The sequence below is a fragment of the Nerophis ophidion genome, linkage group LG08 (assembly GCF_033978795.1).
Source record: "Nerophis ophidion isolate RoL-2023_Sa linkage group LG08, RoL_Noph_v1.0, whole genome shotgun sequence".
In the NCBI taxonomy this organism is placed as follows: domain Eukaryota; kingdom Metazoa; phylum Chordata; class Actinopteri; order Syngnathiformes; family Syngnathidae; genus Nerophis; species Nerophis ophidion.
The window spans coordinates 24,936,133-24,953,560 of NC_084618.1; the positions used below are offsets into that span (position 1 = coordinate 24,936,133).

The 17,428-nt window shown below is 35.0% G+C and overlaps 2 protein-coding genes across 6 annotated transcripts in view; both read left to right on the plus strand.

The window, feature by feature from the left end:
• The window catches only part of dck (deoxycytidine kinase), a 37,843-nt gene extending 36,634 nt beyond the window's left edge, over window positions 1-1,209 (plus strand). Inside the window, exon 7 of the mRNA XM_061908089.1 lies at window positions 998-1,209. Within this exon, the coding sequence (XP_061764073.1) occupies window positions 998-1,024 (27 nt within the window). The 3' untranslated portion in view covers window positions 1,025-1,209. The remainder of the gene's footprint in view (window positions 1-997) is intronic.
• A 6,422-nt stretch (window positions 1,210-7,631) lies between these two features.
• LOC133557545 (electrogenic sodium bicarbonate cotransporter 1-like) overlaps window positions 7,632-17,428 on the plus strand; it is a 97,222-nt gene continuing 87,425 nt past the window's right edge. For 2 of the 5 annotated variants that reach the window (XR_009807791.1, XM_061908090.1), the window contains exon 1: window positions 7,632-7,861. Coding sequence is in view for 4 of the 5 variants with exons in the window: in XM_061908090.1 (XP_061764074.1) it covers window positions 7,842-7,861 (20 nt within the window). In the remaining variant the exon portion in view is untranslated. The remainder of the gene's footprint in view (window positions 7,862-17,428) is intronic. The other 3 variants (XM_061908091.1, XM_061908092.1, XM_061908093.1) reach the window with 2 other exon arrangements.

The window sequence follows — 17,428 nt, forward strand, 5'->3', positions numbered from 1 at the left end:
GCAATTATCAGAAAATGGAAGACATACAAGACCACTGATAATCTCCCTCGATCTGGGGCTCCATGCAAGATCTCATCCCGTGGGGTCGAAATGATCATGAGAATGGTGAGCAAAAATCCTAAAACCACACGGGGGACCTGGTGAATGACCTGCAGAGAGCTGGGACCAAAGTAACAAAGGTTACCAACAGTAACACACTACGCTGACAGGGAACCAAATCCTGCAGTGCCAGACGTGTCCCCCTGCTTAAGCAAGTGCATGTCCAGGCCCGTCTAAAGTTTGCCAGAGAGCACATGGATGATACAGCAGAGGATTGGGAGGATGTCATGTGGTCAGATGAAACCAAAATAGAACTTTTTGGTATAAACTCAACTCGTCGTGTTTGGAGGAAGAAGAATACTGAGTTGCATCCCAAGAACACCATACCCACTGTGAAGCATGGGGGTTGAAACATCATGCTTTGGGGCTGTTTTTCTGCTAAGGGGACAGGACGATTGATCCGTGTTAAGGAAAGAATGAATGGGGCCATGTATCGTGAGATTTTCAGCCAAAACCTCCTTCCATCAGTGAGAGCTTTGAATGGTTGACCCAATACTTATTTTCCACCATAATTTACAAAAAAAATATTTAAAATTCCTACAATGTGAATTCCTGGATTTTTTTTTTCACATTCTGTCCCTCACAGTTGAAGTGTACCTATGATGAAAATTACAGGCCTCTGTCATCATTTTAAGTGGGAAAACTTGCACAATCGGTGGCTGACTAAATACTTTTTTGCCCCACTGTATGAGCTAACTGGCCAGTGGCCATTTTACCTCATTTTTTTATGCCTCCACTACCTGTAGAAACGGTGGTGCCCACAAGTGGTGATCAAAAACTTGGTCCCCATTCCAAATGATAACTAGTGTGTGTGTGGTGGGAACACCTTGTGGTTCGTGTTGGTTTCATTCATTGTGACTCCAAAGCGAAAGTCCATACCGTCTGCTTTGTTTTCCAGGTGAAAGAGTTCCTGACCACCTTATGAGGACCACTAAGACAGGAACAAAGCACTATTTTGCATTTTAACAATGAAATTACCTTGTTTTATTTTTTTTTATTTCTTATTGAAATGACATGTTTGATGTTTTTAGCATTTGCTCCTCTGTATATATTTTAAAAGCGATGCTGTGTGTGTGTGTGACAAAATGAAATAAATTTAAATGACAACAATTTGCTTTCGTGAAGACAAATCAGACGTTTTGTTAAATTTGACCCATTGCTGTTGCTTTGATATCGCTCAACATTTGATTCTTAGAAACTTACCGTATACAATTTGGTAAAAATTCAAAAAATAAAATATTTATTAAAGTAAAATATTGCTCATTATAAAATATTTTTCCAGTGATAATAGTCAAAAAATAATTCTTACAGTATGGATTAGGATTTTAAAATTAAATGTATTAGTATTTTTTGACGTTTTAAAAATATTGCGCATTTTGAAATATTTTTTCCAATAATAGTCAAATAATACGCAGTATTAATTAAAATTTGAAAATACCTTAATATGTTAGTTAAAATTAGACTTCTTTATATCATTTGTTGTTTTAAACATATTGCTCATAAAAGATGTTTCCAGTAATGAAGTCAAATGATACATGTAGTATTATTTTGAATAGTTCAAATGCCTCAATGCGTGTTAAAATTAGGTTTTAATGTATTATTTGTTTGAAAAGTATTGCTCATTATAAAATATGTTTCCAATAATAATGATTAAGTCAATAGATAATACATGTACAGTATTTAAATGTTAAAATTAAATGTCTTAATATTATTTTTTGTTGTTTAAAAATATTGCGCATTATAAAATATCCATCCATTTCCTACCGCTTGTCCCTTTTGGGGCTGTGGGGCGTGCTGGAGCCTATCTCAGCTGCATTCGGGTGGAAGACCCTTGAAAAGTTGCCAAATATGTTTTCCATAATAGTCAATAAATAATACATACTGTATTAATTAAGAAGGTTAAATACCTTAATGTGTGTTAGAAGTAAATTGTTTGAAAATATTGTTCATAAATATTTTAACAATAATAATGATTAAGTCATTAAATAATACAGTGTTTCTATTAAAAAATGTGGAAAATACCTTAATAGTTGTTAAAATTATATTTATATTATTTATTGCTCATTATAAAATTGTTCCGATGAAAATGTAGCAAAAATACACAGTATTAATTAGAAATGTTAAAATACCTTAATATGTGTGTTAAAACTGATTTTTTAAAACCCACTTTTTTGTTTAAATTTTTACAAAAAATTATCTTCCGATAACATAGGAATCAATAAATTAGTATTTTGCAAGTCAAATTACCAAAATATGTGATGGAGGTAAATATCAATACTGTAAAATATGGATGTTAAATTACCAAGAACATTTGGGGGGAAAAAAGTATTTCATTACAAAAGTTATTTTCTTATGTTTTTGTTTTTTTGGGTGGGGGTATGGTTGGGATATAAACAAAAATATATTGACATTTAGGGCAGACAACAGATATATGATGTAATGGATAGAAATGTCTGATGCTGGATGTCAATAACAATAAAATGAAAAAAAAAAGCTATTTTCTCAAAATATTTAGTTTGTATTTTAAAAATAATCATAAAATATATAATTAAACAATATACATGCAATACACTTTTTTTTTTAAATTACCAAACATGTGAAGTCACCAAGGTAAATAACCAATAAGATTTGAAAATGGGAAAAAAAAGGTGACTTTAAGTCAAACCTAGGAAAATTAAGGCCACATGCTTTTAGCTTTTCAATCTGGCCTGCCGGTCATTCCCAAATAATTTTTTTAGATCTTTAAGATGGAAAGTGTAGTTGCCATTTTGATGTGCAGTCATATTTTCTAATGACCGCAAGTACTATACAAATTTTCAATGGTCGGAATCTGCGCTTAAGGATGATATCCCAGTTACTATGGTCATCTAATTAGTTACTATGGTCATCTAATTAGTTACTATGGTCATCTAATTAGTTACTATGGTAATGTAAGTCACAGCAGCTCAGCAGAGGCACCAAGCAGTGTGGGTGGGAAGCGTTTCCACGGACGCAGAAGGAGATTTTCACAACAAAGTTCTAAAGCTTAGTGATGTATAGAATAGAATAGAAAGTACTTTATTGATCCCTGGGGGGAATTCAGCAAATCTCAGATATATCAGATTGTAGGTTGGTTTATTTTGTACCCTTCGCATTCATATTTCACTGTTTGTTGCATTTTTGTTGTGTTTCACTTGATTGTAAAATGTGTCTATCGAAAGCGGGTGTGATGTTCATATTTTGTCAATATTCAATGTTTTATCCTTCATAGAAAAATGTAAAATTCTATTGTTTTTTTAAGGCGGCCTGTCATAACGTTTTTAGCATTCAATCAGACATTATTGTGAGGTTTTGTATTAGTTTTCATAAAAATAGACAAATGTTTTTCTCTAAATGTGGCCCTCAAGTCAAAATATGATTGCCAAGGCCTGCTTTAAGTCATTACAAAAGGTTTCTTTGTTTTTTGTGTTTACATTTATATATATATATATATATATATATATATTTTTTTTTTTAAATCTATTTTTCTTATATAAATCACCAAACATGTCATAGTGATGAATATAAAAAACTTGACAATGAGTGTGAAATTTTGAAAACACTGAAAATTGTAAAAATCTGGCCCCTGAGTCAAAATAATTGCCCAGGCCTGCTTTAAGGCATTACAAAAGGCTTTTCTGTTTTTTATGTTTACATTTTTTTAATATTTAAAAAAAAATCATTATATAATATACATACAATTTTTATATATATATATATATATATATATATATATATATATATATATATATATATAAATAAAGCACCAAACATGTCATAGTGATGAATAAAAAACTTGAATATGAGTGTGAAATTTTGAAAACAATAAAAATTGTAAAAATCTGGCCCCCGAGTCAAAATAATTGCCCAGGCCTGCATTAAGTCATTACAAAAGTTTTTTTTGTTTTTTATGTTTACATTTATATATATATTTATTTATTTATTTATTATATATTTTTTTATATATATAAAGCACCAAACATGTCATAGTGATGAATAAAAAAACTTGAATATGAGTGAAATTTTGAAAACAATGAAAATTGTAAAAATCTGGCCCCCGACTCAAAATAATTGCCCAGGCCTGCTTTAAGGCATTACAAAAGTTTTTTTTGTTTTTTATGTTTATTTTTTTTAATAGTTAAAAAAAAAAATCATTAAATAATATACATATAATTTATATATATATATGTATATATTTTTTTTTATATATATATAAAGCACCAAACATGTAACAGTGATGAATAAAAAAATTGAATATGAGTGTGAAATTTTGAAAACAAATGAAAATTGTTCAAATCTAAAACATTGGTTAAAGTAAACAAAATTAGAAAATCAGGAGCCAACAAAATAGATTTTTATACTCATTTTAGAGTGCTGAATATTTTACGCACGACAGAGTTTCTGTACAATCCCCTTGGCAGAGGTAATAAAAACAAAACTGATTGATTGAGACTTTTTATTAGTAGCTTGCACATCCATCCATACATCCATCAATTTCCTACCGCTTGTCCCTCAGTACAGTACATATTCCGTACTATTGATCACTAAATTTTAACACCCGAACAAGTTTTCAACTTCAATTCCTGGTAAAAAAAAAAAAAAAGTTTGGTGATTAAAACTGTTCTCCTGTAGATGGCACTCCTATGTGTTTTTTTTTTTTTGATGTTTGTTTTACGAAGTTTCTGTAAAAGGTTAAAGCACGGGTCACCAACGCGGTGCCCGCAGGCACCAGGTAGCCCGTAAGGACCAGATGAGTCGCCCGCTGGCCTGTTCTAAAAATAGCTCAAATAGCAGCACTTACCAGTGAGCTGCCTCTATTTTTTTAAATGTTATTTATTTACTAGCAAGCTGGTCTTGCTTTGCTCGACATTTTTAATTCTAAGAGAGACAAAACTCAAATAGAATGTAAAAATCCAAGGAAATATTTTAAAGACTTGGTCTTCACTTGTTTGAATAAATTCATTTATTTTTTTACTGTGGTTCTTATAACTTTCAGAAAGACAATTTTATAGAAAAAATACAACCTTAAAAATGATTTTAGAATTTTTAAACACATATACCTTTTTACCTTTTAAATTCCTTCCTCTTCTTTCTTGACAATTTAAATCAATGTTCAAGTAAATTTATTTTTTTATTGTAAAGAATAATAAATACATTTTATTTTAATTCTTCATTTTAGCTTCTGTTTTTTCGACAAAGAATATTTGTGAAATATTTCTTCAAACTTATGATTAAAATTCCAAAAAATTATTCTGGCAAATCTAGAAAATCTGTTGAATCAAATTTAAATCTGATTTCAAAGTGGATTTTAACCTATTTTAAACATGTCATCAAAATTCTAAAATTAATTTTAATCAGGAAAAATTAATAAGGATGTTCCATAAATTATTTTGTAATTTTTTCAAAAAGAATCGAATTAGCTAGTGTTTCTCTTCATTTTTTTCTGTTGTATTTAGAATTTTAAAGAGTCGAAATTGAAGACAAACTATGTTTCAAAATGTAATTTTCATTTTTTTCCTGTTTTCTCTTCTTTTAAACCGTTCGACGGTATTTTTCGATTGGTCAAGCGTCCGTCTCAGCAACTTGAGGATTGCAGGTTCGATTCCCGCTTTCCGCCATCCTAGTCCCTGCCGTTGTGTCCTTGGGCAAGACACTTTACCCACATGCTTCCCAGTGCCACCCACACTGGTTTAAAAATGTAACTTAGTTGGAAAAACTTAGGTTTTCACTAAATGGCTCTGCTCAAGTGTTTGAAAGTTCATGGAGTCCTTTCTTACTGCATGTCAACTCTCTTGACTTATGTCCAGACGCAGATGAGGAATAATCTCCCTTTTATTTAGTATTAGTATTATTTATTTTATTTTATTTTTTTCTCCCTTTCTCTCTCCTTTTAGTCTCTTTCTGTTTTTGGTTTTGTATGGGTGTATGTGTGAATGTGTGTGTCTTTGTCGTCTTACTTGTTGTTTGTGCCATGTGTCCCTGGTTGGTTCGACCTGAGTGGGGTGGGTGGGTGGGTGGTTTTAGGGGTAAAGGTATGAAGAATTCACTGACTCTAAAATTGTACTGTTTCGACTTGCACCTTTTTTCTGTATATGTGAAAAAGTCAATAAAAAAAGTTGGATTAAAAATGTAACTTAGGTATTGGGTTGCACAATGTAAAGCGTTTTGAGTCACTAGAGAAAAGTGCTATATAAATATAATTCACTTCAATTAAGTGTTTTTTTCATCATTTATTCTCTACAAAAAAAACCTTCCGTAAAAGGAAAAAAAAAATGTACGACGGAATGACCCATTAAATGCCCGTTTTATATCATTTATATATATATATATACATATATATATCTTCCGCCCGATTGTAGCTGAGATAGGCGCCAGCGCCCCCCGCAACCCCAAAAGGGAATAAGCGGTAGAAAATGGATGGATGGATATATATATATATATATATATCTTGATTGGATTATCCAGAGAATAGTGACTTTTAGCAGTGCTGAAAGTATCAAGAGAAGTTAACCGCTAATAAACCCTCAAAATGTTAATGATAATTTGCCTTTTGAACACTTTTAGCTGTCTTAAAAGTATAAAAAGAAGTTAACTGCCTGTAAAGCCAGAATAAAATTCATTTTAAAGAGTCTTTAAAAACGCGTTTAGCTGTGCTAAAAGTGTAAAAAGAAGTTAACTGCTACTAAAACACTCATAATGTTCATTTTAATGGGCCTTTTCAACACTTTTAGCTCTCTTACAAGCGCAAAAAAAGTTAACTGCCAAAAAACCAATAAAATTAATTTTGAAAAGACTTTTAAAACACGGTTCGCTTTGCTAAAAGTGTAAAAGGAAGTTAACTGCTACTAATTCGGTAAAAGGAAAAAAATATATACGACGGAATAACAGACAGAAATACCCATTTTATATATATATATATATATATATATATATGTATATATATACATATATATATATATATATATCTCAATTGGATTATCCAGAGAATAATGCTCGATACCGTGGTAGAGCGCAATATATGTGTGGGAAAAATCACAAGACTACTTCATCTCTTCATCCTCATGAAACAGTTCTGTAGAGATGAAGTAGTCTTGTGATTTTTTTCCCACACACTTATATATATATATATATCCATCCATCCATCCATTTTCTACCGCTTATTCCCTTTTTTGGGGTCACGGGGGGCGCTGGCGCCTATCTCAGCTACAATCGGTCGGAAGGCATTTACACCCTGGACAAGTCGCCACCTCATCGCAGGGCCATATATATTTCATTATTAAAGGTAAATTGAGCAAATTGGCTATTTCAGGCAATTTATTTAAGTGTGTATCAAACTGGTAGCCCTTCGCATTAATCATTACCCAAGAAGTAGCTCTTGGTTTCATAAAGGTTGGTGACCCCTGCTTTAAAGGAATATCTCCAACGGTGTCAACGAAAGAGTGAAAGTGTGTGAGGAAGGTGTGACCACGCCCCCTCAAGTGACGTCACCCAGGAGGCGGGATGACACTTGAAATATGGGAAGAAGACGCGCCGCGTCCCCGCAGAGGAGCCGAGACTTTAGTCCCCGGAGGATGACATGACTCCACCTGGACGACACCTGGACACGACGAGGACGAGCGCCGGCCGCCTGTAGCCCCGAAAACCACACCGTAGTGCGGCTGCCTGAGGTCGTCGACCCCCCCACCCCCCCCAAAGTCCCAAAAAACAAGACTAGTTTGTGGACTATGACGTCAGAGAAGACCAAGTAAGTTTGCTCTTCTTTGTCCCTCGCTGCCACGCTAAACGGCGTTAAAAGTGAAAATGGAGGAACTTGAGGACTCTTTTGCGCGCCTAATTGTCCGCCCGGGGGGGAGGGTACGACCACGCACCTGAAGTCGGGGGCTTTAGCGTGTTAGCATGTTAGCATTGTTTACAAGAGTCCTAAGAGGTGCCGCTAATCGGTTTTCCTTCAAGCTGTCAGCGTCCATTAAGGCGCGGGAGAGTCACGGGCGCGCGCACGCCCTCTGCGCGTTCCTGTGAGAACTAATAAGTGAGCACGTGGTGTTTTCCTGCCAGGTGTGCCCCACCTCGGGGGCGACCCCCCCTCCCCACTGCTGGGCGCGCGTCATGACGCAAAGGTTACGTGCGCGCGCACGTTCCTAGAGTGCAAGTGCACGCGTGGCGGCGCCACATGACCTCCCTGCCGCCCCCCCACCCCTCCTCATTTTTAATAAGTGCAAAGTGATACTCTCGTAACCACGCCCCCTTGCCGATGACCCACGCAAGTAGCTCCTCCCCCTTTTGTCTCCCTCGTCTTATTGCAACACGTCTTCATTTTTGACCGTCTTGGCTGACGTGTTCCTGAACGCAGCACCGCTCTTTTTTTTTTTTTTTTTTTTTTACCCCAAGGAGAGCAGATAAGTCAGTGTCAGGGTCAAACTGTGGCTGTCGCTAAAAAAAAACTTAAGTCACATTTCAACGTTCTTCACTGTCATACAGCGTAAAAAGAAGTGAACCTCGCTGACTTTTAAAACACGCGTAGCTGTGCTAAAAGTGTAAAAAGAAGTTAACTGCTACTAAAACCCTCATAATGTTCGTTTTAATGAGTCTATTCAACAATTATCATTTAATGGGCCTTTTCAACACTGTTAGCTGTCTTACAAGCACAAAAAAAGTTAACTGCCAATAAAACCCATCCATCCATTTCCTACCACTTATTCACTTTTGGGGTCGCGGGGGGCGCTGGCGCCTATCTCAGCTACAATCGGGCAGAAGGCGGTGCACACCCTGGACAAGTCGCCACCTCATCACAGGGCCAACACAAATAGACAGACATCATTCACACACTAGGGCCAATTTTAGTGTTGCCAATCAACCTATCCAAATTAATTTTGAGGAGACTTTTAAAACACTGTTCGCTTTGCTAAAAGTGTAAAAATAAGTTAACTGCTACTAAAACCCTCATAATGTTCATTTTAATCGGCATTTTCAACACTGTTAGCTGTCTTACAAGCGCAAAAAAAGTTAACTGCCAATAAAACCAATAAAATTAATTTTGAAGAGACTTAAAACACGGTTCGCTTTGCTAAAAGTGTAAAAAGAAGTTAACTGCTACTAAAACCCTCATAATGTTCATTTTAATGAGTCTTTTCAACACTTATCACTTAATGGGCCTTTTCAACACTGTTAGCTGTCTTACAAGCGCAAAAAAAGTTAACTGCCAATAAAACCAATAAAATTAATTTTGAAGAGACTTTTAAAACACGGTTCGCTTTGCTAAAAGTGTAAAAAGAAGATAACGGCTAATAAAACCCGCATAATGTTTGTTTTAATGAGCCTTTTCAAAACTTTTAGCAATCTTAAAAGTAATTTACAAGTGAAATTAATGGGACTTAACACTTTTTAGCTGTCTTACAAGTGTTATAAGTGAACTGCCAATAAAACCCCAATACAATTCATTTTAAAATGACTTTTAGCAGTGCTGAAAGTATCAAGAGAAGTTAACCGCTAATAAAACCCTCAAAATGTTAATGATAATTTGCCTTTTGAACACTTTTAGCTGTCTTAAAAGTGTAAAAAGAAGTTAACTGCCTGTAAAACCAGAATAAAATTAATTTGAAAGAGTCTTTTAAAATGCGTTTAGCTGTGCTTAAAGTGTAAAAAGAAGTTAACTGCTACTAAAACCCTCATAATGTTCATTTTAATGAGTCTTTTCAACACTTATCATTTAATGGGCCTTTTCAACACTGTTAGCTGTCTTACAAGCGCAAAAAAAGTTAACTGCCAATAAAGCGAATAAAATCAATTTTGAAGACACTTTTTAAACACGGATCACTTTGCTAAAAGGGTAAAAAGAACTTAACTTCTACTAAAACCCTCATAATGTTCATTTTAATGAGTCTTTTCAACACTTATTTAATGGGCCTTTTCAACACTGTTAGCTGTCTTACAAGCGCAAAAAGTTAACTGCCAATAAAACCAATAAAATTAATTTTGAAGAGACTTTTAAAACACGGTTCACTTTGCTAAAAGGGTAAAAAGAAGTTAACTGCTACTAAAACCCTCACAATGTTCGTTTTAAAGGGCCTTTTCAACACTTTTAGCAATCTTAAAAGTAATTTACAAGATAAATTAATGGGACTTAACACTTTTTAGCTGTCTTACAAGTGTTATAAGTGAACTGCCAATAAAACCCCAATACAATTCATTTTAAAATGACTTTTAGCAGTGCTGAAAGTATCAAGAGAAGTTAACCGCTAATAAAACCCTCAAAATGTTAATGATGATTTGCCTTTTGAACACCTTTAGCTGTCTTAAAAGTGTAAAAAGAATTAACTGTCTGTAAAACCAGAATAAAATTCATTTTAAAGAGTCTTTTAAAATGCGTTTAGCTGTGCTAAAAGTATAAAAAGAAGTTAACTGCTACTAAAACCCTCATAATGTTCATTTTAATGAGTCTTTTCAACACTTATTTAATGGACCTTTTCAACACTGTTAGCTGTCTTACAAGCGCAAAAAAGTTAACTGCCGATAAAACCAATAAAATTAATTTTGAAAATACTTTTTAAACACTGTTTGTTTTGCTAAAAGGGTAAAAAGAAGTTAACTGCTACTGAAACCCTCATAATGTTCATTTTAATGAGTGTTTTCCACACTTATCATTTAATTGGACTTTTCAACACTGTTAGCTGTCTTACAAACGCAAAAAAAGTTAACTGCCAATAAAACCAATAACATTAATTTGAACAGACTTTTAAAACACGGTTCGCTTTGCTAAAAGTGTAAAAAGAAGATAACTGCTACTAAAACCCTCATAATGTTTGTTTTAATGAGCCTTTTCAACACTTTTAGCTATCTTAAAATTAATTTACAAGTAAAATTAATGGGACTTATCAACATTTTTTAGCCGTCTTACAAGTGTCATAAGTGAACTGCCAATAAAACCCCAATACAATTCATTTTAAAATGACTTTTAGCAGTGCTGAAAGTATCAAGAGAAGTTAACCGCTAATAAAACCCTCAAAATGTTAATGATGATTTGCCTTTTGAACACTTTTAGCTGTCTTAAAAGTGTAAAAAGAAGTTAACTGCCTGTAAAACCAGAATAAAATTCATTTGAAAGAGTCTTTTAAAACATGTTTAGCTGTGCTAAAAGTGTAAAAAGAAGTTAACTGCTAATATAAACCTCATAATATTAATTTTAATGAGCCTTTTCAACACTTCGGTACCCCACCTCGGGGGTGACCCCCCCCTGCTGAGTGCGCGTCATGACGCAAACGTTACATGCGCGCGCACGTTCCTAAAGTGCAAGTGCACACAAGTAGCTCCTCCCACTTTTGTCTCCCTCGCCTTATTGCAACACAACTTCATTTTTGACCGTCTTGTCTGACGTGTTCCTGAACGCAGCACCGCTTTTTTTTTTTTGTTACCCAAGGAGAGCAGATAAGTCAGTGTCAGGGTCAAACTGTGACCGTCGTTTAAAAAACCCCCAAAAAACCTCAATGGCCTACTGAAACCCACTACTACCGACCACGCAGTCTGATAGTTTATATATCAATGATGAAATATTAACATTGCAACACATGCCAATACGGCCTTTTTAGTTTACTAAATTACCAATTTAGATTTCCCGCGGAGTTTCCTGTTGAAAACGTCGCGGAATGATGCGTGTTTGTGACGTCTCGGGTTGTAGCGGACATATTAGCCCAGCACCACACACCGCTAAAAGTCGTCTCTTTTCATCGCATAATTACACAGTAATTTGGACATCTGTGTTGTTGAATCTTTTGCAATTTGTTCAATTAATAATGGAGACTACAAATAAGAATGCTGTTGGTGGAAAGCGGTGGATTGCAGCTGCCTTTTAGCACCGAAACACAGCCGGTGTTTCTTTGTTTGTTGTGAAGCTTTAACACAGAGCGGTCAAGCGAACATGTTTCTCTACGTCAACCAGCAAGTTTTTGGATGGGAAAATTGTGATATTAAGTCGGCTCTTACTGGAGACTTGAGTGGATTACGCGACCTCATCCTGCAGCTCAAAAAAGCAGCTGTGATCTTGGCTCGTCGGCTTCTCGCAGAGACACTGGCTTTCACCGCAGCCATCCGACTTTCAGGTATGACTTCATAATCTCACTAAAATACTATTAACACAATAAGCAGATAAGGAATTTTTCAGAATTATCCTAGTAAATGTGTCTAATTACATCTGAAACTCTCCCACTGCCGCCGCTTGGAGCCTTCGCCTTTTTTTTTGTGTGTGCTTCACTCTAACTTTCCTCATCCACGAATCTTTCATCCTCGCTCAAATTAATGGGGAAATCGTCGCTTTCTCGGTCCGAATTGCTCTTACTGCTGGTGGCTCACATTATAAACAATGTGAGGATGTGAGGAGCCCTCACACCGGTGACGTCACGCGCACATCGTCTGCTACTTCCTGTACAGGCAAGGCTTTTTTATTAGCGACCAAAAGTTGCAAACTTTATTGTCGATGTTCTCTACTAAATCTTTTCAGCAAAAATGTGGCAATATCACAAACTGATCAAGTATGACACATAGAATGGACCTGCTATCCCCGTTTGAATAAGAAAATCTCATTTCAGTTGCTTTTAAGTCACATTTTAACGTTTTTCACTGTCATACAGCGTAGAAAAAAGTGAACCTCGCTGACTTTTAAAATATGTGTAGCTGTGCTCAAAGTGTAAAAAGAAGTTAACTGCTGATAAAACCCTCACGATAATTTTAATGGGCCTTTTCAATAGTTAACGGTCTTACAAGTGCAAAAAAAATTAACTGCCAATAAAACCAATGAAATTAATTTTGAAGAGGGGGTGGGGGTTGCTCACATATGCGGTCCTCTCCAATGTTTCTCATAGTCATCATTGTCAACGTCCCACTGGGGTGAGTTTTTCCTTGCCCGTATGTGGGCTCTACCAAGGATGTCGTTGTGGTTTGTGCAGCCCTTTGAGACACTTGTGATTTAGGGCTATATAAATAAACATTGATTGATTGATTGATTAAAACCTGGTTAGCTTTGCTAAAAGTGTAAAAAGAAGTTAACTGCTACCAAAACCCTCATAATGTTCATTTCAATGAGCCTTTTCGACACTTTTAGCAATCTTAAAATTAATTTACAAGTAAAATTAATGGGACTTATCAACACTTTTTTACTGTCTTACAAGTGTTATAAGTGAACTGCCAATAAAACCCTAATACAATTCATTTTAAAATGACTTTTAGCAGTGCTGAAAGTATCAAGAGAAGTTAACCGCTAATAAAACCCTCAAAATGTTAATGATAATTTGCCTTTTGAACACTTTTAGTTGTCTTAAAAGTGTAAAAAAGTTAACTGCTAGAAAAACACTCATCATTTTCGTTTTAATTAGCCTTTTTAACACTTTTAGCAATCTTAAAATTGTAAAACAAAATTAACTGCCAATAAAAACCTCATGCTTTTCATATTACTTAGCCTTTTGAACACTTTTAACTGTCTTAAAAGTGTAAAAAGAAGTTAACTGCAAATAAAACTCTCATATGTTAAAATTATTGGTATTTATAAACACTTTTTAGCTGTCTTACAAGTGTAATACGTTAACTGGCAATAAAACCCAAATACACTTCATTTTAAAATGGCTTTTAGCTGTGCTAAAAGTGTAAAAGGAAGTTTACTGCTAATAAAACCATCAAAATATTAATAACAATTAGTCTTTTCTACTCTTTTAGCTGTCTTAAAAGTGTAAAAAGAAGTTAACTGTTAATAAAACCCTCATAATGTTAATTTTAATGGGCCTTTTCAACACACTTAACTGTCTTACAAATGCAAAAAAAGTTAACTGCCAATAAAACCCGAAAACAATTAATTTTAAAGATACTTTTAAAACACGTTTAGCTGTGCTAGAAGTGTTAAATGAAGTTAACTGTTAATAAATCCCTCATCATATTAATTTTAATGAGCCTTTCAAACACTTTTAGCAATTTTAAGTGTAAAACAAAATTTACTGCCTATTAAAACCTCACGATTTTAATATTAATTAGCCTTTTGAACCCTTTAAGCTGTCTTAAAAGTCAAAAAAAGAAGTTGACGGCATAGAAAAACTCTTATACTGTTAAAATGAATGGAACTTATCAACACCTTTTAACTGTCCTTACAAGTGTTATAAATGAACTGCCAATAAAAGCCAAATAAAATTCATTTTAAAATGACTTTTAGCTCTGCTAAAAGTATACAAATAAATGAACTGCTAATAAAACCCTCAAAATTTTAATAAATGGCCTTTTTAACACTTTTAGCTGTCATTAAAAGTGGAAAAAGAAGTTAACTGTTAATAAAACTCTCATAATGTTCATTTTAATGGGCCTTGTCAACACTATTAGCTGTCTTACGAGCGCAAAAAAAAAGTTAACTGCCAATAAAACCCAAATAAAATTCATTTTAAAGATATTATGAGGGTTTTATTAGCAGTCAACTTCTTTTTACACTTTTAGCACAGCTAAACGTGTTTTAAAAGTTTCTTTTTAAAATGAATTTTACTCTGGTTTTATTGGCAGTTAACTTTTTTTTGTGCTTGTAAGACCGCTAATGTCAGGCTTTCCCCTGAGAGTTTGTCTATGTTTTAGTTTTTTCCTCTGCATTTGTCTGTTTCCTCTGTGTTTAGTATCTCCTGTCTTTAGTTCCTGTCTAGTGCTCTTATTTTGTCAGCTTCCTGTCTTGTTCCCTGAGTGCTGTGTTCCTCCTCAGCTGTGGCTGATTGGCACCTGGCCACACCTGTTGGCAATCAGCCTGCTCCGATTTGTACCTGCTTCGTCTTGTGTCAGTTGCTGGATCATTCTGTCAAAGTTATTAGTTGTTGACGAACTCCAAGATGCAGAGACGGAGGCAGGCATAGAATATGAAAACATGATTCAATTAAAACTAAACAAGAACAAACAAAAAGCACGTACGTGGGCGGAATAACAAACTAAGGGAGCTAGCACTGGAAGCTAGAAAACAAAAAGGAGCTTTAGCATGGAAGCTAGTGGATAGCAAAGAGAAAAACTGGAAATAATTAATGGCTAACAAGAACAGCTTACCGCTACGACGACCAGGACAAAATGTAGCACGACAGGTAGTAGCTGAAAAGAATCACATCGACATGACATGAGCAACATATGGTAACGACAAGTTCAAATGACAAAACAATAAGCGATCCGCTATGCGGATCGTGACAGCTAACTGCCAATAACACCCTTTTTAAAAATCTTATTAGTTGTCTTGCAATTGTAAAATGGACAAAACGATGATAAAACAGTTTCAAGTTAATAACAAAGGTTTACACACATCACCGACAAAAGGCAAAAAAAAAAAAAGTCCATCCTTTTTGAAGTTGTGTGTGTTTTCAGGGCGTATTGTGACGTTGAAAGGAATATTTGGATTGGTGTATTGCGTCACACTGTGCTAAAAGTGTAAAAAGAAGTTAACTGTTAATAAAGCCCTCATCATGTTAATTTTAATGAGCCTTTCCAACACTTTTAGCAATTTTAAGTGTAAAACAAAATTAACTGCCTATTAAAACCTCATGATTTTAATATTAATTAGTCTTTTGAACCCTTTAAGCTGTCTTAAAAGTCAAAAAAAGAAGTTGATGGCAAATAAAACTCTTATACTGTTAAAATGAATGGGACTTATCAACACCTTTTAACTGTCTTACAAGTGTTGTAAATGAACTGCCAATAAAAGCCAAATAAAATTCATTTTAAAATGACTTTTAGCTGTGCTAAAAGTATACAAATAAATTAACTGCTAATAAAACCCTCGAAATGTTAATAAACGGCCTTTTGAACACTTTTAGCTGTCATTAAAAGTGGAAAAAGTAGTTAACTGTTAATAAAACCTCCATGTTCATTTTAATAGGCCTTTTCAACACTATTAGCTGTCTTATGAGCGCAAGAAAAAAGTTAACTGCCAAAAAACCCTCGAAAAAAATAAATTTTAAAGAGATTATGAGGGTTTTATTAGCAGTCAACTTCTTTTTACACTTTTAGCACAGCTAAATGTGTTTTAAACGCCTCTTTTAAAATGAATTTTACTCTGTTTTTTTTGGCATTTAACTTTTTTTTTGTGCTTGTAAGACCGCTAACTGCCAATAACAACCTTTTTTAAAATCTCATTAGTTGTCTTAGAATTGTAAAATGGACAAAACGATGATACAACAGTTTCAAGTTAATAACAAAGGTTTACACACATCACCGACAAAAGGCAAAACAAAAAAAAGTCCATCCTTTTTTAAGTTGTGTGTGTTTTCCGGGCGTATTGTGACGGTGAAAGGAATATTTGGATTGGCGTATTGCGTCACACCGTCCACGTTTACGCAACAGTAGGAAGTGGTGCACCAAAAAAAAAGTGTCCGACAGTAAGTCAGTAAAGAGCTGAAGATGAGCTCTGATGCCCCCTCCTCCTCCTCCTCCGCCTCCTCACGCACAGCAGCTTGATCCCGCCTCAGTAGGTCAGCATGCAGCATGCAGCGGGCTGCTGCCTTTCATTAAGATAAGATACAAAGAAGATTTAGTCATTCATAGGATCTTATCTGCAATATGGCTCCATGAACAAAGCGCCCATGTGCGTGCGTGCGCGCGGAGACTTCCAGAACAGCGTGAACTTTGGTCTTCACGGGCCACGAGGCTGCAACCTGAGCCTCCTCTTTCTCTCCACGCGGACCCCACACTTTTCTCCGTGTCACATGACCCCCAACCCTTACAGGCTCCGCCTAAAGGAGGATGCCTCACAATAATGATCATCAATATTACTGTTATCTTTCTGGACTGACAATTTATGTCAGGGGTGTCAAACTCAAATACAGAGTGGGCCAAAATTTAAAACTGAACAAAGCCGTGGGCCAAGGTTGAACAAATTAACCTTTTAAGAGGGACCCAAACAAGTTTTGCATTGAATATTGAACAAGCAAGGCTTATATAACTTTATAGTGACAAGCAAAATCGAGTTTCAAATTATAATAATAATAATTTAAAAAATATCAATGGCATATCAAATAACATTTGAATACAAATTGGGGGTGGTTGGGGTTTGGTGGTAGCAGGGGTGTATATTGTAGCGTCCCGGAAGAGTTAGTGCTGCAAGAGGTTTTGGGTATTTCTTCTGTTGTGTTTATGTTCTGTTACGGTGTGGATGTTCTCCCAAAATGTGTTTGTCATTCTTGTTTGGTGTGGGTTCACAGTGTGGCGCATATTTGTAACAATGTTAAAGTTGTTTATACGGCCACCCTCAGTGTGACCTGTATGCTGTTGACCAAGTATGCATGCATTCACTTGTGTGTGTTAAAGCCGCATGTATTATGTGACT